The sequence below is a fragment of the Melozone crissalis genome, unplaced genomic scaffold (genome assembly GCF_028551555.1).
Source record: "Melozone crissalis strain CALT ecotype California unplaced genomic scaffold, PUWL_Pcris_2 ptg000026l_1, whole genome shotgun sequence".
NCBI lineage: Eukaryota > Metazoa > Chordata > Aves > Passeriformes > Passerellidae > Melozone > Melozone crissalis.
In genome coordinates this window covers 2,129,684-2,153,544 of record NW_026535804.1, presented here as the reverse complement: position 1 = coordinate 2,153,544, position 23,861 = coordinate 2,129,684, and the positions used below count along the sequence as shown (strand labels likewise).

Below are 23,861 nucleotides of genomic sequence, written 5' to 3'. Positions count from 1 at the left end.
CTCCAGCGTCGCTGCCGCGGCACCGTCCCGTGCGGGAGCTGCCCGCGCACAGCCCCGCGCGGCCGCCTGGCATGCCAGCCACTCATGTGCCGCGTCAGCTGTTGCGTCACACGCCGCGCCGGCAGCAGGGCCTGCCGGGAGTTGTAATCTCAGGCTGACAGCCACGGCTCCGTCCCACGCCATCGGGAGCTGCAGTCCCTCCCGGGCATCAAATGGGACCCTCACCCCTGGGCGGGGAAGGACCTGAGGCAGCACCGCTCCTCCCGAATGCCCTCTCTTTTTCCCTCCAACTCTTTTTTCTTTTTTTCACTCTGTTTTCACCCCTTCCCTTCCCTCTTGCTCTCCTGCTTCTTTTCCTTTTCCTTTTCCTTTTCCTTTTCCTTTTCTTTTTCCTTTTCCTTTCCCTTTCCCCTTCCCTTTCCCTTTCCTTCCCTTTCCCTCTCCTCTCCTTTCCTTTCTCCTCTCCTTTCTCCTTTCCTTTCTCCTCTCCTTTCTACTTTCCTTTCCTTTCCCCTTTCCTTTCCTTTCCTTTCCTTTCCTTTCCTTTCCTTTCCTTTCCTTCCCTTCCCTTCCCTTCCCTTCCCTTCCCTTCCCTTCCCTTTCCCTGTTCCTTTCCCTGTTCCTTTTCCTTTCCTTTCCCTTTTCCTTTCCTTTTCTTCTATTTCTGATCTTGGTTTTCCTTTCTAGCTTTAGAATAAAAAAGCAGCAGTTGAAACTTTCAGGCTACCTGGGAGTAAAAAAAACCTCCAAAATGAAAATTATTTAAAGAAAACTATTTATTCCCTGGGAGCCTGAAATTTTTTAATGCTGCACGTGACATAGAGCTTTTATTCCTTCTTATAGATAGTTGATATTTTATAATTTCTTTATACAGCGCCCCCTGCCGTCTGCCCCGGCGCACTGCAGGCAGAGCGCTGCGGCGTCGTTTGGTTTTGTTTAATTAAACTCGGCTGAATTCGGCTTGGTTCGGCTCTTGGTCTAAACTCGTTTCAGTTCAGCTCTTGGGCTGAACTCAGCACGGTTTGGCTAAACTCGGTCATATTCGGCACATGGTCTAAACGCGGCCAATGTCAGCTACACTCGGCTATCGGTTACAGTTGGCTATCATCTGCTGTTGGTGTAAACTCAGCTGTTTTCGGCTACACTCAGCTGTTTTCGGCTACACTCGGCTCTTCAGGTAAACTCGGCTGTTTTTGGCTACACTCGCCTCTTCGGCTCAAGTCGGCTCTTTTCGGCCACCCTCGGCTCTTCGGAACAATTCGGCCCGGCTCGGCTCGCTGAGGGCGGGAAAGCGGGCGATAAGAGGACCCCGGCACAGAGAGGCGTTTACCCAGATGCCTGTCACAAACCCGCCAAAATACGCCCGCCCGCGGCGCCGCTGAGCCCACAGCATGTGTCGGATACACTTGAAACGCCACAGAAAAATCCATCGGGCCGCCATGACGTCGGTATTCCATGCAGGCAGTCCAGTTACACCCACCATGGTCCTCCACTTCCCCGCCCTTTTCGCTGCCGCGTTGAGAAGGTCAAGGAAAAGTCCGCGACAAGCCACTCCCAAGGTGGCGGCCTCTCAGTGCAGGGCTGCAGTATCGCGCTCTGCCCACAAGGCAGCAGCACTGCTGCCCGCCCCAGCCAGGGACGCAGCGTGCCTCGGGGCTGCGGGCAGGGAAGGCGGCAAAAAAGAACAGGGGCGACCCCCGACAAAAACTGCTCTGAAATAAATGCCCCGAAACAACCGGGAAGAGGAAAAAAACTTCTGCCTCTAACTTAATAGGATAATAAACAAAACAAAACAAAAAAACCCCCAACAATTTCTCTTAAAAATATTTAAATATTTTAAAAAATATTTTTTCATATTAATATTCACATTTCTGTTTATAATGTATATTGATGTATACTGTCCATTTATCCATTTCTTTTTATAAATACATTTATATTCTATATTGCATATATCCCTAAAACTTAAATTTATTTGTATATTTTTACACATATTTTTACATAGTAAGTAATATTTCGGTTAGGATTTTTACTTCTGTAACACATACAGTATTCAAAATAAAACCCCTGCCTCTACCCATACATGCCAAATAAAAACCCCTTTCATTTCAAGTGTATTTAAATTAAAAAAAAAAAAAATTCGAATTTATATCCACATTTACATTTAAAATGTATACTGATCTATGTTCAATTTTTCATTTATATTTTCTGATTTATTTATAAATTTATATTCTATGTTACATCTGTTCCTATTATTTATATATTATTCAAATATTTTTATTCATATCTTTATATATTTATTATATATTTATTTGTGTTAGGATTTTTACTTCTGTAACACTTACATTATTTAAAAGAAAACCCCTGCCTCAACCCACGTTAAAGCCAAAAAGAATCCCTTTCTTCTCAACTGTATTTAAATATTTTTTAAAAATTCTATTTTTCAGGTTCATATTCACATTTACATTTAACATGTATACTTATGTATACTGTTATTTGTATTCTCCATCACATCTCTTCCTATTATCTGTATTTACTTATATTTTGTGTTTATATATACATTTATATCTTGATTATATATCTCAATATTTAGAAATATATAACAATAATATCTACATTCATATTATTTAAAATAAAAACCCTGCCTCTAACCCAAACAGAATAAAAAAAAACCCAACCCTTTCTTTTAAACAATATTTCAATAGGTTTTATCCTTATGTCTGATTTTTATATTCATATTTGTATTTATAATGTATATTAATGTATATTGCTTACTTATACATTTATCTTTATCAATGTCAATTGATAAATAAATTTATATTCTATATTACATCTGATGCGAGTAGTTATTTATATATTTTTATATTTTTTATACATATTTTTACATATTGATTATATATTTCTGCATCAAGATTTTTACTTCTGTAACACTTATTTAAAATAAAACCCCTGCCTCTACTTAACTAAAAGCCAAAAAACTCCCTTTCTTTTAAACTATATTTGCATATTTTTATATTTATATTCCCATTTATAATTTATATTGCTGTATAATGTTATTTATATTCTATAATACAACTCTTCATATTACTTACATATATTTATATTTAAATTTATATTCATAGTTTAGCAATTTCTCTTTATATATTTTTTATATATTTCTATCTTAAGATTCACATTTCTATAATACTTATATTATTTAAAATAAAACTCCTGCCTCTAACCAAATAAAAACCAAGGACACTCCTTTATTTAAACCATATTTAAAATTTAAGAAGTAACTTTATTTTTCAAAATTATAATCATATTTATATTGATAATTTTTATTTATTATATTGATAGATATTATATATATTAGAGAGAATACCTTCTAATATAATAATAAATATATAATTTCTGTATTATATATTTCTTTTACTTATATTTTTTTAATTTAAATATTTATAGATATTTGTATTTGCATATATATTTGTATCTGAATTTTTATTTTAATTCTATGTATATAATTTATTAAAAAAACCCAGTCTATAACCTAATAAAACCCCCCAATTTAACTATATTAAAATATTTTCATATTTACAATCTATATTTATGTATCTTTGTATATATATAATAGACTATCATTTATCTATATGATAATATGTTACAATTATATACCATATATTATAGTTTTATATATGTATCTGTTATCTATATTTATGTTTACCACTCAAATTTTATATTTATTTTAAATTTATATTTATTTCTATTTTCATCTATCTATTAAACCATATAAAGTCATTAACCTGACACATCAGAACCACAACAATACTGTACCTTTGTCAGCACCGGCACGCAGCACATGCTCATCCCATCGCAGCACATCAAAACAAAAACTATTTCTATTACTAACAGAACAAACATCCCACAACACTGAACCCTAATAAAAACTCAAATAAACCTAACTGTAAATAAATTTTACGTCCCACTATAAAGTAGCCCAAAACCTCTGCACATTCTCATCATAAACTTCCTCCTAAACCAATATCTCAAAAACCCCAAAAAACTCAAATACACCTTGAAAATGACACAACTGCTAATAAAAATAAACACCGAGTAAAAATTAAATCAAACCAACTCACTAGACTCAAAACTGTACAACTGACCCAAAACATTACTAAAAGAAGTCCCCAAAGCTCTACCTTTATGCGAGTGCACAAATAATAACATATAATCGATAAAAGTTATTTGAAAAAATAAAAAGAAATTAAAACCATGAAAATAAAAAATCTAAACTATTAAAATACTAAAAAAAACCCCACTACCCAAATTAAAAAACATATTGCCTATAAAACCCCACCATATAAATGCCCCTGTACCAAAAAATAAAACTAAAAAAACTATCAAACCAGAAAGAAATCAGAACTTAGGAACACTAAAACCATAACGTTCAAGAAGTCACACCATATCCCTTACCATACAACAACTACAAACAACATAAAACAATACAATGAATTCTTAAAAACCATCTTAAAACCACTGCATTGAAAAACCTTTCAAAAATTAAAAACTCCAACAGCCCAGCTGGCCCTACCAAAGCTGTATGTTTATACATACAGCAAACAAAACCAAAATCCCAGTAATACCTATCAGAAATCAATGAAATAAACCTATTGGAATTAATCCTGCCTCAAATACAAACCAACCTATCCAGAAAGTTAGCTTCACTCCAAAAACAACTTACACAGAGTTAATAATACCAAGAAATAAAACAACACACCATATACCACCAATGAACATAATAGTGAAGAAAAAAAAACTACTTTTTTTTTTTTGTTTTTTAAACAAAGTTCTTTTATTAGCTAGAACAAAAGATTTTGCCAGGACTGTAACAACAACTTCTTCTTTTTCTTCTTCTCCTTCTGAAATGTCCCTTCTCACTCCCAAATTCCTTTAAACTCCTGAGTTTACATCCAAGCAAAAAGCAAAATTCGTGCACTCGTGCATTCGATGCTCCTGTCAGATTCTCTGTTTCCCTCCACATTTTCTTACACTTTCAGTCTTCACGCTGTCCCGCCGTGATGAGTCTGACAGAAGAATTGGCACATGTTAACAGAGGATTTCCCTCCCTCCCTCCCTCCCTCTGGTTTCCTCAGCGCATTTCAATCCATCCCAGGCCTGCAACGATGCACCCTCACCCCAAAGCTCACAGCAAGCGTGCAGCAGCTCAGGCTTACTTGGCTCCAGGGCTCTGTGCCTTGGATAGCTGAGGAAACTTCTGATGAGCCTCTGTTCCAATAAACTGGAATGCAAACTCACCTCCATCTCAGAGCCTCAGTGACCTCAGCCAGCCCCTTCCTCACTTCCCTGGGTCACAATGACTTCCAGGCACAAGGATGCAAAGCAGGTTTTTGTCTTTTCTCTTGAGTGCCAACAGGTCAAATATGTAGGCTTTGACATCACTAATTACCCTCTCTTTGAACTCTCCCAAGGACAGTTTTAAAGAAAAGACACAAGATTGCTGGTACATCCATATGGGATAAGGAGGAAAGCAGCAAGGATCCGAGGCCAGCAGCGTGGCCGGGCAGTGTCACGTCCCTGCCGCCCTGTGACAGGGCACAGAGCTGCAGGGCCCCAGAGCCTGCAGGCCTGGAGCTGCCACACGGATGGACCTGGTTCCCTTCCCGGGCGCCCAGAGGGGAACCTGAGGGCAGGTGTCCACCCGAGGGTGCACCCAGAGCCCCGGGCAGGGATGGAGTCACTGGCTGCTCTCTGGGGACGAGACCCTCCCTGCAGGTGACACTGCCTTGTCCTCTCCCTGTGGGACAGGGACCTCCAGGGTCTATGACCAGCCTCCTTCCGTCAGCATCCAGGTGCTGTGTTAGAGCCAGAGGGGTCAAGGCTTTCCAGAACCATAGCATCCTTTAGGTTGCAAAAGACTTCTAAGGTCATCGAGCCCAGCTGCTGCCCCAGCACTGCCAAGCCCCCACCCAAATCAGGTCCCTAAACACCACATCTTGCCATGCTTCAAATGTCTCCAGCAATGGGGACTGCCCTGGGCAGCCCGCTCCTATGCCTGACCACCCTTTCAGTGAAGAAATTGATCCTCAAAACAAATCTAAGCCTTCCCTGCTGCAACTTGAGGCCATTTCCTTTTGCCATGCCACTTCTTACTGGGGAGATCTGGGTACTTAAACCTTACCTGCTCATTCCCTAGGAGGTCTCTGGCTTGGCTGGATGAGAGGAGAAACACTCCCAGCACAGGAACGGCAGCTCAGCAGGTCCCACACCGAGGCAGGGGAGCAGCTGTCCTCACCAGAGCTCGCATATCAGTTCTCAGAGATTGGCTCTGCTTTTCCTCCCGGGCAGATCTCTGCTCAGTGCTTCAGAATTGGCTGTTTGGAGCAGGGGGAAAAAACAGGTTAGCCAAGTTTTTTATCCAGACTTATTGGATGTCTTTGCCTGCTTTGCCTCTTCCTGACTTCCTCCTGCTAAGAAAACAGCTGCCTTTGGACTTCTAGGGGGAACTGTCACGTAATGCTTGAAAAGGAACTACAGAAAAGTGCCTCATTTTTAAAGACTCAGCCAAGAAGACAGATAACTGCAGCTTCTCCATCCCCACTGCCTGCAGAGCTGGCAGACACCAGGCCAGCTCTTGTCAGTCATCCTTCAAGCTGTTCCCAAATCTGCTGGAAGAACTGAAGGCTGCTTTGGCGTTCCATTGCTCTGCTTCTCCCAAAAAAGATCTTTCAGTGCTGTTACCCCTCCTCGGGAAGGGCCTTTCTGTCTTACACACTCGGGGACACAATGCTACACGAAGCTGCAGCAGCCTCTGCTCCAGGTGGGAAGGGCTTTCTTCCTCCTCTGGCACCTGGCTGGCACAGGTTGCTCACAGATGTTGGGGCTGCCCCATCCCTGGAAGTGTTCAAGGCCCACTGGTGCTCTGGGATGAGGCTCAGAGCAACCTGGTCCATGGAACCATGTCCCTGCCCATGGCAGCAGGCTTGAAATGAGGTGATCTTTAGAGCCCCTTCCAACCTGAATTATTCCATGATTCTATGAACTCAAAAAACTCAGGGAATAAATCTGTAAAGGTCACTAAATACATAAAAGCATATCCCCATCAGCAAATTATTGAATGAAAAGTATATCTACAAACAGGGAGAAGTATTCTATGTATTTGCTCTTGCTACCTTTCAGGTGTAATTTTAGCTATCGCTTCAAGTTTTAAAATATTTTCTTTTGAAATAATACGCAGTGTTCAAATTTTAGCATTTTTACACTATTGCAGAAGTAAAAATTGCTGACAGTCAGGCCGTGTCATTCTTTATGGGGCAGAGCCATCATGACAGAATTTCTGGGACAGAAATTTTACAGGATGTCACTGCACAGACAGCACCAAATTCCATATCAGTTTGCAGTTCAGCTCCTCCACATCAGAAAGCTAAACTAGGACAAGTGAAGCCTCGGGATTCCCGAATGGCAAGGCACTAAGAGACACACCTTAATAATATCATCACAATTTCCACATCAGGTAAGGGCATGGGTGGCGCAGGGCGCGGATCCCTTCCTCTCCCATGCTAGAAGCCCTGCAGGCCACAGTAGATGCTCGGGGTCTGTGTATGGGAGTTTTGAAACCAAAGATGCTTAATTCTGCTAGTGAAGGCTAATGGAGGCTCTTTAAATAATAAACAGGTTTGTACAAGTGCAGGCAGTCTCTATCTCCACGCTGAGCCAGCTGCAGGCCAATGGCCACAGCCAACGGTGCCTTGGCTCTGGGCCGGCTCCTTGTCACACCTTCTCCACCAGGCAAAGCGGCACCAATTCCCTGGGCTGCCTGAAACAGTCCCTGGCACCCCTGGCCAGGCTTTATGCCCTCAACATCCCTTCTTCTGGAATCCCAAGGCACACTGTACGACAGCTTTTAGGCAGTGTGAGTGCACCTTAGGGACAGCACAGTCACGGGTCCTGCCATTCTCAGCTCTGCTCGGGGAGGGGTCACACCCCACGCACTCCTCCTTTGAGCAGGACGCTTTAAAGCCCTGTCAGCAGCAGCAGCAGCAGCAGCAGCCAGGATTCCTAGACCCTTCCTGCCCTGGTGAGCACCAGCTCCTGGCCGTGCCATCCAACGGGCTGGGGCTGATCGGCCACCAGCCAAGGATTTCATGCCACGGCAATGGCACCTCGCAGATTAGACTGGGGCCCGATGACACGCAGCTGAGAATGCCCGTGGCCAACAGCAGCCTCTGTGGCTCCAGGCTGCTAGCAAGGCAGAAGGGATTGCCCTGTCCCACCATGCTATGTGCTCTTACCTGCTACAGAATGCAGAGACGCAGAGTCTTGAAGAGGAGGAAAGGATTTTGAACACTCCTGCTAGGAAGAAAAGATATCTGAGGGAAAAGGAAATGATATCCAATGCCGCTGAAAATCCCATAGGAGCGGGCTGCAGAAATGCTTTTATGTGTGTGACAGTTTGAGAAAGAAATAAGTGCTGAGGCTGCAGGCTCTGATATCGACAGCGAGCTCCTGGATCCTCCAGGACAAAGCCACCTCTCCCTGCTGCTCCCGTGTTGGTCTGCCTGTGGAGCAGGGAGGGAAGGAGAGGCACACAGGTTAACACAGTGGCAGTGCACAAGCTGCCAGGTGTCACCCATCTGACCTGCACCAAAGAGGAAATCTTATTTTTCCAAACTTCCCATCAACAATTTCCCAAACAGACGAATACTCCCCTTGGAGGCTGCTGTGCCCTGTGCACTAGGGAGCCTGGCATGATGCCCTCCAGGTCATATCTTACATAAAGAGTTCTTTTTCTCCTGCACAAGGCTCTATATTCTACTTTGACAGATATAGAAATATCTATAGAAACTACAGATATTCACTAAGCGACCTTAAATCATAACAGCCAGGCCTCTGTATGACTTTGCTTAACTCCTGCTGAGCTCAGGCCATCTCCTCATTCCTCAGGCATCAGAAACCACTGAAATTCCCATGTTTTCCTGGGGGCTGCCTGCTTGCAGCTGCCCTCCTCTCACCAACAGGGCCACCTGCCAGGCTCCCCAGTGCACAGGGCACAGCAGCCTCAAAGGGGAGTATTCGTCTGTTTGAGAGGTGATTGAAAGCCTGGGGAAAAAAAAGCTGAGCGACACTGTGGCTCTGAAGGTGCAAGAATCATTACCCTGGAGACGTGCAGGTCACCTGGTTCATGCTGGACACGCTCTCTGGTCGCTTCACCTGAGTGTTCAGCTGGAGAGATCCATTTCCATGTGCTGGGCTGGGTCCATCTCCGTCCCTGCTGTGAGAAGGTGTTCGGGGGAATGCCACTGCCTGCTCAGCAGAGGCTTCACACACTCTGCCAGCAGCAAGGGCAGCCTTTGAGGCCACACCAGCCTGGCAGAGACTGAGTGAGCCATTCTGACAGTGTTAACAGCACCACTGATGAATCCTCATCCTGAACCCCAAATTTCACCAGAGCAGTTCTTCCCCAATTTTCTGCTAACAGCTGTACACTGCAGCTCCTCTGCTGTTTCCCAGCTGCAGATGTGTGCCAGCACAGGAATATCAGTGTATTTTTTTCCTCCACATCTGTCTGATAATGTTGCCTGTAATGCTGACATTTTCATGACTATTAAGTCATCCATGCTAAAATGAAATAAACCCTCTACTTTGAAGCACTAAATTCTCTACTGTCATGAACAAAAATTCTGCCAATTTTCTTCTGTGAGAAAAAGGTTACCACTGTTGCTGCTGGGGTGCTGCTTGCATTATGGTAATTACAGGTCGTTGTTGTTAATAGTTGTGTTTGTATCAGTAAAAGCCCTAGCTGGGGCGAGTTACTGGCCCTTCTCTGAGACAGTGAAGGGTGGGGACATCCCGAACAGTGAGGAGAAGAGGCTTGAGGGGAGGGATATGCAAATTAACTCCAAGGACCAGCATGCCATGAGAAGCTACTGCTTCTAGCTTGCTAAAAAAAGACCCCAAAAACAACGAGCCACCTAAGAGTTGAGAGATTGGAGTGATGTCTGGACGTCAGGAAAGGAGTGCTGAGCCTGCAGAGATGCTGAACACCTTCATAGTCCTTCTCACCCTGAGCAGGAGTCGTCCCGAAACCGGGAGCAGACAGAACGAGGCAGCGAACAGTAACAACAGAGGGTCACGATGCCCCAAAGGCTCCCACGAGGACTGGACCCCTCAGCTCTGCCTTCAGTGGACAAAGCTGCGCATATCCTCCTCCTCCTCCTCCTCCTCGCCCTGGGAGAGATGACGGGAAGCTGCAGACCTGTCCAAGCTGCCCAATCCTGAGCTGATCACTTATAATAAAGGCATTAAAAGGAGACAAAGTCTCCTCCCCTGTTTATTTCAGTGGACACAAAGGATGCAGAATTGAGGGACCGTAAGGACATCTGCTAGAACTGCCAAGATAAAGAAAACAGTCATAAAGCCAACTCAGCAAATATGCTGAGATGAGCACCAGCTGGGTGAAAAAGAGTGTGATGTTTGCAGGCAATGGGACTTTGGCACCCAAATTATCCTGGGCCTGGCCATGGGATGGTTCTGGTCACCAGAACTCAGGAAAAGACGGCGCAGTGCAAGTGCTGGGTGTTGTGCTTCATAGAACCCAGATGCAAAAGCTGGGAAGACTCTGCTGGATTCTTGTGTGGTCTCTACCCCTACTGTGAAAAATGCCAATCACTTGTTTTAAAATTTTAAAAGTTTAATAGTAATAAATTCGTTATAAAATTAGTAATGAAAATTAGAGAAAAAAGAATTTGGACAATTAGAGGTAGGACAAAAAATGACAATAAAAATGCACAGAATTACAGATGTCTGGGTGCTCTGCTCTGCCTCAGAACACATTTTGCTAACAAAGGATTAACCCTTAAAAGTAATAGCCTGTTGCATATTCATATATCTCATACATGATGCCAAAATTCTTTTCAAACAATGGGTGTTTTCTTTTTCTTGTCAACCCCTCCCTCATCTTATAAATCAATTGTCTTGGTCCCTCAAAGTCTGGTTCTTCCGGATAAGGAGGCAATATTTCTTTTCTCAGAGTTTTGGTGTCTTGTTACTGTTATCTCTCCTTGAGCTATTTAGAAAAAGTATCTTACATCACAGAGTTTGTGTAGCCTAAAGCTATATTCACCACACTACTTTAAAAGATTAGGGTAGCACTACAAAAAAAGGATTAAGACAACATAACTTTCCAACATAACACATATAGTATTAATATTAATATTTGCGAAAAGCCAATCATATAATATGCATTTTTCACACCTTCTCTGCTCCTTCTTCTTCTCAAAATATATTGTAAGCCTGATAAAAAAACTAGTTAGAGCCATGCTCAGTGCCTTATTCTGAAAACTTACAGCTGACTTACAGGTTTAGTACCTTACATAGCAGGTTTGAGGCCCTGGAACTGGAGGGACAGACAAGTGATGAAGTGGGCCAAAGTCCTTCTGGAATAGACGGGCACCTAGGGCAAGTCAGGCAACACCCTGCATGGTGACCACCTCTGTTCCAAGGGAAGGCAGGGTGCTTGCAGGCCTTCCCAAAAGCATCTCAAGGGAAGGTTTCCATCTCCCCTGCCCTGTTTTCTTCACTTCAGCTGAATCTTTCTCTCACTGAAAGACAGGAAGCTCAGGCATGTTGGGAGAATACTGTGAGCATTGGCAGAGGTGAACGGTCAGGAATCCAGAGGCTTGTGCAACTCTCTTCCATAGAGTTGTATATTTCCTTGTTGTATATTTCCAATAAAGCAGAGCCTAAATGGCAAGTCAGCGACTGGGGAAATACAGCACTGAGACAATAAAGGTGTAACATGCCTTGTTTTGAGAGGGTCAAGTAAGACAACAAACATTCAAACAACAAATACTGAGAAGATGAAGAAGAAAAATGAATTTTTCTAAGGCTTTCTAATGTTTATTTTCTTCTCTGTGCCTTTTGAAGATTGCCTATATCCTATTTTCATTGTTTTCTTTTTTCCTGTCTTGAGAATGAATTTTGCATTCTGCATATTTTAAGTCAGACATAAGAAAAGTTCCATATTGTTTGGCAATCATGAAAAGGTAAGTTTACAGGTCATATTCATTACCTTTGATGACTGGATCAGACTCAATTTTAAATACCCTTGTATGTCATGCTCATATGCAAAGATGCTAGATTGATCTTGGAAGGGCATTAAACCACGAAACAAGTACTTCAAAACCTCTGGACGTGGCTGCCGTGGTGAGTTTCCTGAGGTGTCACAGCCCCAGCCCCGCTCCACGGCCAGTTTCCCTGAGGTGTCACAGCCCCAGCCCCGCTCCATGGCTGGTTTCCCTGAGGGCTGACAGCCCCAGTTCCACTCCATGGCCGATTTCCCTGAGGTGTCACAGCCCCTGCCCTGCTTCCCAGAGATCCCATTGATTGTTCTAGAAGCCATGGATCTGGATTTCCAGGAGCATGTTTGCAAAGACACGAAAGAGAAAAATTGTCAAGAATTGTTTGTGCTTCTCTTCCTGAATTTTTTCCAATGTATTTTCTAGTAGGAAAGCATGGACCAAACTGGCAAAGTTCCTATAATGTAGGAAAAGCATCCTCCTGTATTTGACTTGAGTTGAGGACAGTTGCAAGCTCTCCTGCCAAATGTACACAGAAAATTTTCAGTGAATTTTCTGTCTTTCCGCTGAGTCAGTATAAAAGATGACGTTTCTCAGAAGCTTAATACTAATTTTTCCATTTATATGAAATGTCAAAGTTGTTAGTTCATAGGATGACAGGAAAACTGAGGTCTGGAGGCAGCTGTGGTGGTGTCCAGGTTTATCTCCTGTACCAATGGGGATCGGCAGCAGCATCAAATCAGGTTCATCTTAGTTTTCTGCAGACAGGTCTTCAGGAAAACATCAGTTCACCTAGAGCAGGGTTTGAATCCCTGCAGTGCAGTTGACTCCGCACGGGCTCTCTGGGCCACCGCCTGCCAGGGGCAGGAGCAGAGATTTCCCTTGGCCAGGGCCGGAGCCCTGGCATGGCAGTGCCTGAACAGCACCTCCCTGCCTACAGTGCCACCCTGGATGGCTGCCCCAGGGCCTGGCATTTGACCCTGCACTTGCTGCAGGAGTCCCGGCCCTGCTTCCACCCTGAGCAAACGCTCGGACCCATCTCAGAAGCTCGGTGCCCGAGGGGGCCGCCACAAGTGGTTGCCAGGGACCTGGGGCCATGGCTGCCCCGATTTTGGGTACACGGTGCCGATGTCAGAGTGGCCATTGTGACCTGTGCAAGGAAGGCCACAAAAGGGAACGCGGGGCTCAAGCCGAGTGTCAGTGCGACCTGACAACGGGAGGAGAAGGTAGGGCAGGGACGTGGCTGCTCAGGGACCAGAAGGGCCCCACACCTTGGGGCTCTGGCCCTGTGCGGCAGGCTCACCTGCCTCTCCCTTCCCAGAATCACAGAATCAGCGGAGGAACAGCCAGAGGACACTGCGGTGTTCCTCAAGGCGACGACGGGAGGAGAAACAGACAGGAGCAGGGCTCACGCAGGGCTGAGCAGGGAGTAGAGCCTCGTGGCTCTGGGCCTGCTCTGCAAACTCCCCCCCCCCTTCTCTCTCCCACAGACAGAGAGGAACAGCTCCTCGAAGTGACCACGTCAGTCGAGGAGATAGACTCAGCGTAGACAGCCGCCATGTCTGACAGCAAGCAGGAGGGCCCTGGTGCCAGGGAGCCAGGTGAGGGCAAAGCAGCCCTCTGACAGCCTGGCCCAGGGCCTCTTGTGGCAGCAGGCAGCATGGGGATCAGAGCAGAGGCAGGGGGAGGCAGGAGCTGCTCGGCCATGCCGGGGCCGGGAGCCTCCTTCCTGCCCAAGTGGGGCCCAGCTGGGCCAGGAGGCAGCTCCTGGGACAGCCGTGCCCACAATGGCCCCTGCTCTGCAAGGCCTCCAGCCCTGCCCATCAGCCAGGCAGGGACAGAGCAGCCTTGGGGCCGATGCTGCTGCAGGCTCAGAGCCCCGCAGAGCTGCTCATGCCCGGTGCCATTGGCTCTGTCCCCTGCAGCCTGCATGCTGTGTCGCCGTGCCGAGGCTGACCCGGACATGTGCGGTGCCAAACTGCAGAAGGGTGGGCTCTGTGCCCACGCGTTCTGCATGGTGAGTGGCTCCGGGCGCTCCCTCCACCTTTGCAATGGGCAGCTCCTGCCGCTCTCTCCTCATCAGCTTCTCCCCTTGGCTGCAGTTCTTCGCCACTCTACTATTTCATCCAGAGACGGACCGCGGGGGACTCATGGACTTTCTCCCTCGAGATCTCCTAATTGCAGTGCGGCGGGCGGCACAGAAGGTGAGAGCCTGACAAGAGCAGGGAGATTTGTGCCTGGCGAGGTTTGCCAGAGCTTAGCCCAGACAGCAGGAAAGAAAGGCCGGCCCAACAGCCGGGACAAAGTCTGGCCCCCAGCAGCTCTGGCACAGAGGCCCTGGCACAGGAGCCTCCCTCCTCCAGCTGGCGGCTCTGTGGGCTGGGAGCCAGCAGCGGCCACGTCCTGCGCCTTGCCTGGAGCCCTGGGGCTGCCCGGGGAGGCCTCGAGGCTGCTGCTGCTGCTGCTGATGGGGCTGCTTGGCTCTTTCCAGATCTGCGGCATCTGCGGCCAGAGTGGGGCAACCATCATGTGCTGCATGGAGGACTGTGACAGATGGTTCCATCTGCCCTGTGCCAAGGAGGCTGGCTGTGTCAATCAATATATTACCCCGTTCAGGTACCGCCTCTCCCCTTCTGGTCATCACTGGTGAAAGATCCAGCATTTCTCACTTTGCCTATCCCTTTGCCCCCAGCTCCTTCTGCCCTGAGCACCGTCCAGAGCAGGAGGTGGAGGCGACTCCTGAGCCGGACACCGTTTGTCCCATCTGCATGGAGCCTGTGGAGGACAGAAAGACCTTCACAACCCTGGTGTGCCCAACGTGCAAAAGGGCCTGGTTCCACAGGGACTGCATCCAGGTAGGAGCCCTCCCCTCAGCCCCGGGGCACAGCAGGTGCTCAGCAGCAGCGGCAGCAGGGCCTCGCTCACCCTGCCTGTGTTTGCCCTGCAGGGACAGGCCTTGCGCGCTGGTCTTTTATGCTTCCAATGCCCCCTGTGCAGAGACAGTGAGGCATTTCTTGCCGAAATGTTCATCTTGGGGATCCGAATCCCCATCAGGTTGGTGTCCTTCTGCCTGGCCCACCAGCCAGGAGGGTGCAAGTGCTGTGCTGTGCCAGGCCCTTCCCCAGGAGCCCTGGCCCTGCCCTGTCCCGTGAGGCTGGGCTTCAGCTTCACACCCAACTTGGAAAAGCACTGGAGAAAGAGCTGGGACACCCTGGACCTCCGTGAGGGAGAGCAGCAGAAATTCATCATCTCTTCCTTTCTCCATCAGAGTGCCAACATGGGAGGACAATGATGCCTTCGCAGATCTAGACATGAGGCACAGCCAGTGCAACGCCAGGGATTGCCTTTACCCTGGAGGCAGGGAGGAGGCAGAGGAACAGGGGTAAGTTGGGAAGCTGCACCTGGGGCTCTGCAGGGAACCTGTGTCTCGGCAAGGGCTCAAAGCGGGAAGAACCAGAAGCGCTTGGCCGGACAACCACGTGCTGGTACACTTTGTTGTCAGTGCTATGAGCCTGTTTGCCTCCCCAGGCCCTGGGAATTGCTCCTGTGCTCCTCCTGTGCTGCTGAGGGCACTCACAGGCGCTGCTCTGGCCTGAGAAGCAGCACAGACATATGGGAGTGTGACACCTGTGCTGGGCTCGGAACATGTATGAGTCAAATTCCCCGGTGTCCCTGGGCTGGGGACAGTGCCCAGGCTGGGCTTGGCAGAGCACAGCATCCACTGCTGGAGGGCTGGGGGCACTGCTCTGGCCTGGCCTGGCCTGGGCCTGGGTGATCTTTGACATTCCTGCTTGCCCTTACAGCCTCCAGGGATGAGTCAGAGCTCAATGGCCCCAGGCCAGCCAGACAGTCAGGACTGCAATCTGCTCATGGCTTGTCAGAATCTGAGGCCATCAGCCCCAGCTCCCACACCCCTGTGCCATTGGTGCTGGTTTCCCCGCCTCCATCTCCAGAGACAGGCAGCCACAGCAGGCCCCAACATGCAGCATGGCAGCAGGCGCTGCCATCTTCCTCACTGGACACCAGCAGCATCAGCAGATCAAGGTCAACATGCAGCAGGTCCCCTGACCCTGAGGACAGGGTCTATTCCAGATGTGCTGGGCCTGGCCGCAGGCAAAGCCGCTCTCGCCGGCAAAGTCGCGCCCAGAGTCCACCTGTCCGCTCCAGGAGTCGCCATGACAGAAATAGTGGGACAAGGCCAAGGGCTGAAAGGCCCAGGCGAAGGGAGACACCATCACGGACATCCCCCAGACGCAGGTGCTCCTGCCAGCAAGGCTGGGCCCAGAGTCCACCTGTCCGCTCCAGGAGTCGCTGTGACAGGAGCAGTGGGACAGGGCCACGGGCTGAGAGGCCCAGGCGAAGGGAGACACCATCACGGACATCTCCCAGACGCAGGTGCTCTCGCCAGCAAGGCTGGGCCCAGAGTCCACCTGTCCGCTCCAGGAGTCGCTGTGACAGGAGCAGTGGGACAGGGCCACGGGCTGAGAGGCCCAGGCGAAGGGAGACACCATCACGGACATCTCCCAGATGCAGGTGCTCCTGCCAGCAAGGCTGGGCCCAGAGTCCACCTGTCCGGTCCAGGAGTCGCTGTGACAGGAGCAGTGGGACAGGGCCAAGGGCTGAGAGGCCCAGGCGAAGGGAGACATGGTCAGGGCCATCCCCCAGACGCAGGTGCTCCCGTCAGCAAGGCTGGGCCCAGAGTCCACCTGTCCGGTCCAGGAGTCACCGTGGCAGCAGCAGCAGGACAAGGCCAAGGGCTGAGAGGCCCAGGCGAAGGGACACATCATCGGGGATGCCCCCCAGACGCAGGTGCTCCCGCCAGCAGCACTGGGCCTCGACTCAAAGTGTGCGGTCCAGGAGTTGCCAGGACAGGAGCAGGAGGACAGCAGCAAGTGCCGAGAGGCCCAGGCGTAGGGGGACATGGTCGGGGATATCCTGCAGGAGCAGCCACTCCCACCAGCGACGTCGGACCTCAACTGGGACCTCCAACAGCAGCATGTAGCACCGTCATCTTTTCTTTCTGGGCCATGTGTTCTTTGCCAGAAGTGAAGGTGAGAATGGTCGGTGCAGGGACCCTGAGATGTGCAGCTCTGTGAGCAAACCATATTAGCTCTTGGTGTTTCTACTGGCAGGAAGAAGTCTGTGCTAAATACCTTGATTTCTGTGTAACTGTGTATTCAGTGAAAAGTCACTTAAGGATGTGGCTAATTAAAAAGGACTCTTGCTCCTGCCTTTAGACTCCAACCTCAGATGTTTCCCCACTGCTTACCCTTGATAATGAACCACTCCTTAATGGGCTTGGATATGCTTAGGGAGACATTCAGAGCAAGGTGGCTCATAGGGAAGCTGCGTCTGAAAAGGACGTGTGCTGTGTTGCTATCCTTGAACAATCTCATTTCAGTAAAGCCAAAAAAAGAAGAAAGAGAGTGAGACACTGCCTCAAGAGTCTGAAGACAACTTTTACAATATTGCTGCGGATTTGAAAGAGGTCTTTCGAAGAACAAACCAGAATAGACGGTATATTTCCTCCGTCTATTCTGGTTTGTTCTTTGAAAGACCTTTAAAGAACAAAGCAGAATAGATTGAGGAAGTACACTGGCACAAAGAGGATGCACAGGACTCTGCCCCAGATGACCATCTGGGACCTTTGCCTGAGAACGACGCAGCTCAGGAGACGACTTCTTTCAAGTTTGCCGTCTTTGGAGGCACAGAGGAGTTGGGCATCAAAGAAGGTAACAGCAGAACCCTTCTAACAGTGCCGTTGCTAAGGAAGAGCTTCTGGCAGGCACTGTAGGGCAATATGGTGTAAAGAAGGTCAGGATCTAGGGGATTTTCAGCAGCAGAAGTCAGTAATTAGGCAGAAGCATTTTGATCTTCATTTCTGCTTGCCAGGGCTGTGGTAGATTAATGAGAGGTCCCTCATGCTTGCATCTCAGGAATTCCGAAAGGCATGCTTTGAGAAGGCATTGGGGTTTTTGCTGAGTGGTGAAAAAGCTTGTTCTCATGCCCTGAATTCCTCAAAGAGGGAAAAAGGTGACACACCAGTCATATCAAGTCTCATAGAACCCAACAAGGTTTTTAAGGAAATGTGCGTTAATGTACAGGGAGGAGCAAAGTCCGAGAGCTGACCCCAAGATCCATGAACATTCTGTTTGTTACTGAATTCTACTCTTGGACCTTTAGAAAAAGGAAAAGGAATGACACATGATCATTGGGGTGTCCTAACCTTAGATAAAATGAGGCTGTCTGAAATGAAGATGAAACAACATTAACTCGAGTCCCAGTCATGTAGGAGAGAAAAAAAACATGTGAAGTTATCCAAAATATTAAAAAACCCAATGCAACAGCACAAAGCAACGAGCCCCCCACACTTGTGCTGAACTGAGAAGGTATTCAGTGTCTTCTGAATGCAATGACAAATGTTTAAGAATACATAAGGGATCCCTGGAACAAAGTAGAAAATACTGGAGCAGAGATGTAGCTTAGAAAATCTGGCAGGGGCAGATTCTGTCCTTCCTAAATCTGTCTTCTCCACTGTAGGTATTTCACTTGAAAGGAGGAATTTTTCCTGACCAGTAGAGGAATAATCTGGTTTTGGCTTTTTTTCTCTATTGGTGCTGTCATTGCAGAGTCTTACGCACTTGGGACAATAAAGCCGGTAAAAGCCCCATGGCAAGAGGATCCACGTTTCCAGGACAGCAGTTCTGAGGGTGACGATGAGCCTGAGATGTCAGAAATTGAACAGGACCAAGAAATGCAAGTTCCATTTCTCTTTGTTGTCTACTTGGCTGTAGTAGATGGATGCTGTGGGAATATTAATAGCAGCACTCAGGGAATGGGAAACTGACATTGCACACCTCTGAGCAATGAAAGTCATCTTGGAAAACCGTTCATGCTGCACAGAGTCAAAACTCCCAGCAGCCCATTGGATGTGAATGTGAATATGGGAAGAAAGAGTAGAGCACAAGAAATTAACTGGGTCATTTTGGTTTACCAACTCCAAACTGAATTTGGCTAAAAGCCAAAGACACAGTCGGTTTTCTCTTTAAAAGAGGGTTTTGTAAAATAAAAAGCTCCATTCAGTTCCTAGGGAATAAAGCTTTTCAATGTATGCCATTTCTCTGAAGTACTACAGGTTTTTAACTTGTGTTCATGGAATTTGAAAGTACAATTTAGGATGCTCAAATCACTTTGTCCTTTTCTAGGTTGCTTTCTTTACCACGCACAGAAAGTGCTAGAGTTTTTTTTTCTTCTCCAAAGATGATGAACGCCTAAGAGGTATGACAGAATTTCTTCACCCTCTTTTGTATTTTTTTCCTTTTCAACCCTTCCTGTAAATCAGTGAGGAGGAAAAAATGCTGCCTAGTTATCAAAGTTTTCTAGTGAAAATTTGCCACCCTCACTTGTGATCCAAGTTGTGGCAGAATCCCGTGAGAAAGTCCGGGCAAAATAAAGGTCAAGCAGATTTCTGACTTTCTTTTCTTTCAGACAATTACCGAATAGGAATCTGGAATTTTAGAGTTTACCAAAGTCTTAATCACTTGACAGGTTATGTAGACATTTTGGATCCTTTCAGGTATTTAAATAATCATTATCTTTTTCCTCTCTTTCTGGTGTTACCGTTAGAAATGATGAGTGTTCTTGTCAGCCACATATGTCCCTGTGGTTCTTTGTCCTAATGAATCTGGGGCTTTCTCTTCAGAATCCAGTGAATTTTGTATTTAGAAACAAAGAAAACAACATCCAAAGGAAACATGCACAGTCCCCAAAACCTGCACAGGCCACCAAAGCAATTGCTGGTTAGATTTTGTAGAACAGAGTCTTAAGCTTAAAGGATGTGCCTTCCATGAGACTGATTCAATAACTCTGCTGAAATGCACTGCTGTGTTCACACAGTTACCAGCCTGCAATCTTCCAGGCAGCCTGATTTACAGGGTGTGTTGAAATGGAGAGCTCAGGCCTCAGCAGGCCTCAGTTCTGGGGGAAGATGTGGGGCGCTGGTGCTGAGCTTCTAATGCAACAGCTGCAATTTCAGTGCAATTCAGATTGCAGCATGTTGAGGAAAAGTGCTGCTGCCTTTGATTGTTCTTAGCACACCAGGCTGCAGTAGGGAACATTTCTTCTGGAGCCAAGGTGTGGTGGGGGCAGGAGAACAGGAAGGATGTGAAGAATTGATTTCTGATTTTAGTGCTGTGGTGGTCAAGATTGTTAGAAGCAGCAGCACAATCACAAGTGTTTAAGGCTATTAATTGGATGTTTCTTTTGTGCAGAGGGTCCACAGTTACTTTGTAGATTAGTAGAAGTCAGTGAAGAAAAAGAGGGTTAGGAAGACAGATGTAGATTATTGCTTGAGGTGAGTATGGAACATCTGTTCCCTGGTAAGTCTAGGTGAAAGCTGAGCATGGGGAGGGATTGCAGGTATGAATGTGCATGCAAAATTAAGTCAGGACCTCGAGAAGAGCTTTAAATTTGTAATAAACAGGGAAGAGAAGTTTTTTAGTGTAGCAGTGTGTATAACATCATGTTGTGTGATCCAGTCAGGTAAACCACTACATCTTTGTATGTTACAGGAGCAGCTACTTAAGTGTATGTAAGGATAGTGAATGTAGAGACTTCTCCTCATAGTGGATTCAGGAACTTCTCTGAAGAATTTGTTAGATTTTCATTATTTTCTGGAACGCCAAAGGAAGCATTAGGATACCCTATAGGAAGTGCAAGCAAACCAATAAAGTTTTTACTGCTTAGAAGTGAGTCACGTTTGTTCATTGAAGGAGTTGCCAAACAAGGTTACTTTCAAAATGCTTTCAAAGGTCTAACAGGGATCAATATCAGCAAACCCTGTTAGGCCATCTTTGGGAGCTGGGGCTGAGGCTCTTGTGTCTTGGGGAGCCAAGGGATGGCTCCAGGCCTGAGTGTGTGGCCAGGCTGGGGCCATTGAGCTGCAGCCCATCCCTGGTGGATGCAAGGGCAAACAGGAATGCCAAGGGACCCCAGGGCTGGGCCAGGCCAGGCCAGAGCAGTGCCCCCAGCCCTCCAGGAGCGGATGGGCTCTGACAAGCCCAGCCTGGGCACTGCCCTCAGCCCAGGGACAGGCGGGTGCTTGGCCCTAGGGCTGGGCCCAGAGCAGCAGAGCTGTCACAGCCCCAGCTGGTTCTGGTCTGCGTGAGGCCTGAGCAGGGCCCGTGGGTGCCCTGGGCAGCGCAGGAGCAGCACAGGAGCAGTTGCCAGGACCTGGGGAGGCACAGGGCTCAGCCTCGGCACGGCGACACAGCATGCAGGCTGCAGGGGACAGAGCCAATGGTACCGGGCATGAGCAGCTCTGCGGGGCTCTGAGCCTGCAGCAGCATCGGCCCCAAGGCTGCTCTGTCCCTGCCTGGCTGATGGGCAGGGCTGGAGGCCTTGCAGAGCAGGGGCCATTGTGGGCACGGCTGTCCCAGGAGCTGCCCCCTGGCCCAGCTGGGCCCCACTTGGGCAGGAAGGAGGCTCCCGGCCCCGGCATGGCCGAGCAGCTCCTGCCTCCCCCTGCCTCTGCTCTGATCCCCATGCTGCCTGCTGCCACAAGAGGCCCTGGGCCAGGCTGTCAGAGGGCTGCTTTGCCCTCACCTGGCTCCCTGGCACCAGGGCCCTCCTGCTTGCTGTCTCACAGGGCAGCTTTCTGTGCTGAGCCTCTGTCCTCGAGTGACGTGGTCACTTCGAGGTGCTGATCCTCTCTGTCTACGGGAGAAAGAAGGGGGGGGGTGGGGGAGTTTGCAGAGCAGGCCCAGAGCCATGAGGCCTCTACTCCCTGCTTAGCCCTGCCTGAGCCCTGCTCCTGCCCGGCTTCTGCTCCCATCATTGCATTGGGGAACACTGCAGTGTCCTCTGGCTGTTCCTGCGCTGATTGTGGGGAGACGCAGGTGCGCCTGCAGTACAAGCCCAGAGCCTGGAGGTTTGTTTCATGTTTTAACCTGCATGGATCTCCTTTTAGGATAGGTGGACAAGAAGGAGCAGGCTGCCTAGGTTGCTTCAATTTCTTCCACAAAAACCAATGTGTTTGTACCAGCTACCAGTAGAAAACACCAGTTTTCCAGCAGCCCATTACTAAAAATTCGCCTTTCCATGGAACCAGCATGAACGCATCAGGGATCAGCATCCATTGGCAGAACAATGACTTCTTTTACTAACTACTTACTATAGAATTACTAAAAAACACAACACTACTTTTATTAAGTGATGGCTTTCCATGGAATCTAAGCACTCAACTCTCTTTATTTGGGGTATTTGAGGGACAACTGTAACAAATCCCATTAATAAATTCATAGCACTGGACAAAGGAATACCTGACTGCTTTTTAAGACTTTAATGTACCAGCAAAATGACACAGCTGAACCTTTCTATTGTCAAAACTTTTAGAAGGTTTTTTCACCCTCATGTTTCTTATTGTTATGTTTGCCCAATTATCACATCAAAAAAACCCCCAAACAATATTTAAGGTAGCAGCAATTTTAATTAAATAGTTTAGAAAATATATAAATAAGGGATAATTTGGTTCCAATAATAGCTCATAAGCAAAAACAACTGCGGGGTACGGAGGGCAGAGTTCAATGACCCTTGCCACTTCACATATAAGCTTGCCAAGTGAAAATCACCCCTTATATGCCATGTGTCAATACCATCTCCTCCTATTTTCGGTTTGTCACTTTTCTGTCTCCACCCTCATTACCACCTTTACCATGCATGCACCACCACTCGGTTTGGTGGTCGCACAAGTCTTTGGGGGTCATCACTGATGAAGGCCCTGTAGTCTTCTTCGTTGTCCTTTAATTCACCTTTGGGTTACATATGTGCACCAAGCCAGTACAATGTAAGCCAAGACTAACGTATCACTGCATCTACATATGAAGGCAATAAATCCCTTATAATTAGCATTTTCTGGGACCGAACGAGGTTCTTGGTCATTTTTAGCAACTGTATCTTCAGCTTCTTTCCTGTGGTCCTTGAAAAAAAATCTGCTGCATAGGGGGGGGTGGAGCCCCTCCTCTCCCTCTCTTCTTTGGCATTACTATTTTTAACTTATTTTATTATTTTCCAGATATTAGTTACTGTATCAATATTGATTACTGTTTCAATTTTTATCAGCATGAATCATATCTATTTACCACAAATCCCCCATTTCTCTTTTTGATCATTGATTCATGCTGTATTTAAAAGGCTGTGCCCTGATAACCTTTATATTCTTCAAAATTTTGATTCTCTCGTTGTCTCCTTTCAGCTTTAAACTTTTCCAGCATTTCTGCTGCTGGCTCTAATTTTTCACACTCTTTTTCAAATTTAGTTAACATTTCTTGGGCTATTTCAATCTCTCTACGTCCTTGTTCTTTTACCTGGGTTGATTTAGCTGTTAGGACCATTATACATTTTGGTTTTCCTTTTTCTGGGGATTGTGAATCTTGAGACATAGTTGTAATCTGCACCCCCTGAATCACTGAATGAATTAACCTAATAGAACACGGAAACATACAAGGCAGAAACAGAAGTCCCAGAACTGAACACAACAACATGAACCCTAACTTTTCCACCAAACACCTCCAAAGAGGTTATCCCACCAATCTGCTTTCAAGATTGAATTCCACTTTTGTACCGGCACATGAGCCACCCTCTTAATTTCTTCTGCAAGTTCTGTGATAGCTTCCCCATAATCATCATTTTCTACACAGCACTCAGATTCATTAAATCTCCCACAAACTCCTCCTTTTTCTGCTAACAGATAGTCTAGGGCGATCGTGTTTTGGTACACAAACGCTTGCATTT

The 23,861-nt window shown here is 47.2% G+C and overlaps 1 protein-coding gene across 1 annotated transcript; it reads left to right on the top strand.

The window, feature by feature from the left end:
- The first annotated feature begins 13,629 nt into the window (after positions 1 to 13,629).
- On the top strand, positions 13,630 to 16,139 carry LOC128938383 (PHD finger protein 7-like). Its single transcript, XM_054278566.1, has 10 exons — positions 13,630 to 13,672; positions 13,997 to 14,088; positions 14,174 to 14,275; positions 14,563 to 14,687; positions 14,764 to 14,926; positions 15,019 to 15,125; positions 15,340 to 15,453; positions 15,600 to 15,718; positions 15,875 to 15,920; positions 16,025 to 16,139. Exons 1-10 carry the CDS (start codon positions 13,630 to 13,632, stop codon positions 16,137 to 16,139), a joined length of 1,026 nt encoding a protein of 341 aa, XP_054134541.1.
- Positions 16,140 to 23,861: the final 7,722 nt, after the last annotated feature.

Excerpts from the sequence above, each read along its gene's own strand:
- LOC128938383 (XM_054278566.1), top strand. The coding sequence starts at position 13,630 with ATGTCTGACAGCAAGCAGGAGGGCCCTGGTGCCAGGGAGCCAG. Across the intron at positions 14,688-14,763 it reads CAATATATTACCCCGTTCAG|CTCCTTCTGCCCTGAGCACC; the intron begins GTACCGCCTCTC and ends CTTTGCCCCCAG. Across the intron at positions 15,126-15,339 it reads GGGATCCGAATCCCCATCAG|AGTGCCAACATGGGAGGACA; the intron begins GTTGGTGTCCTT and ends TTTCTCCATCAG.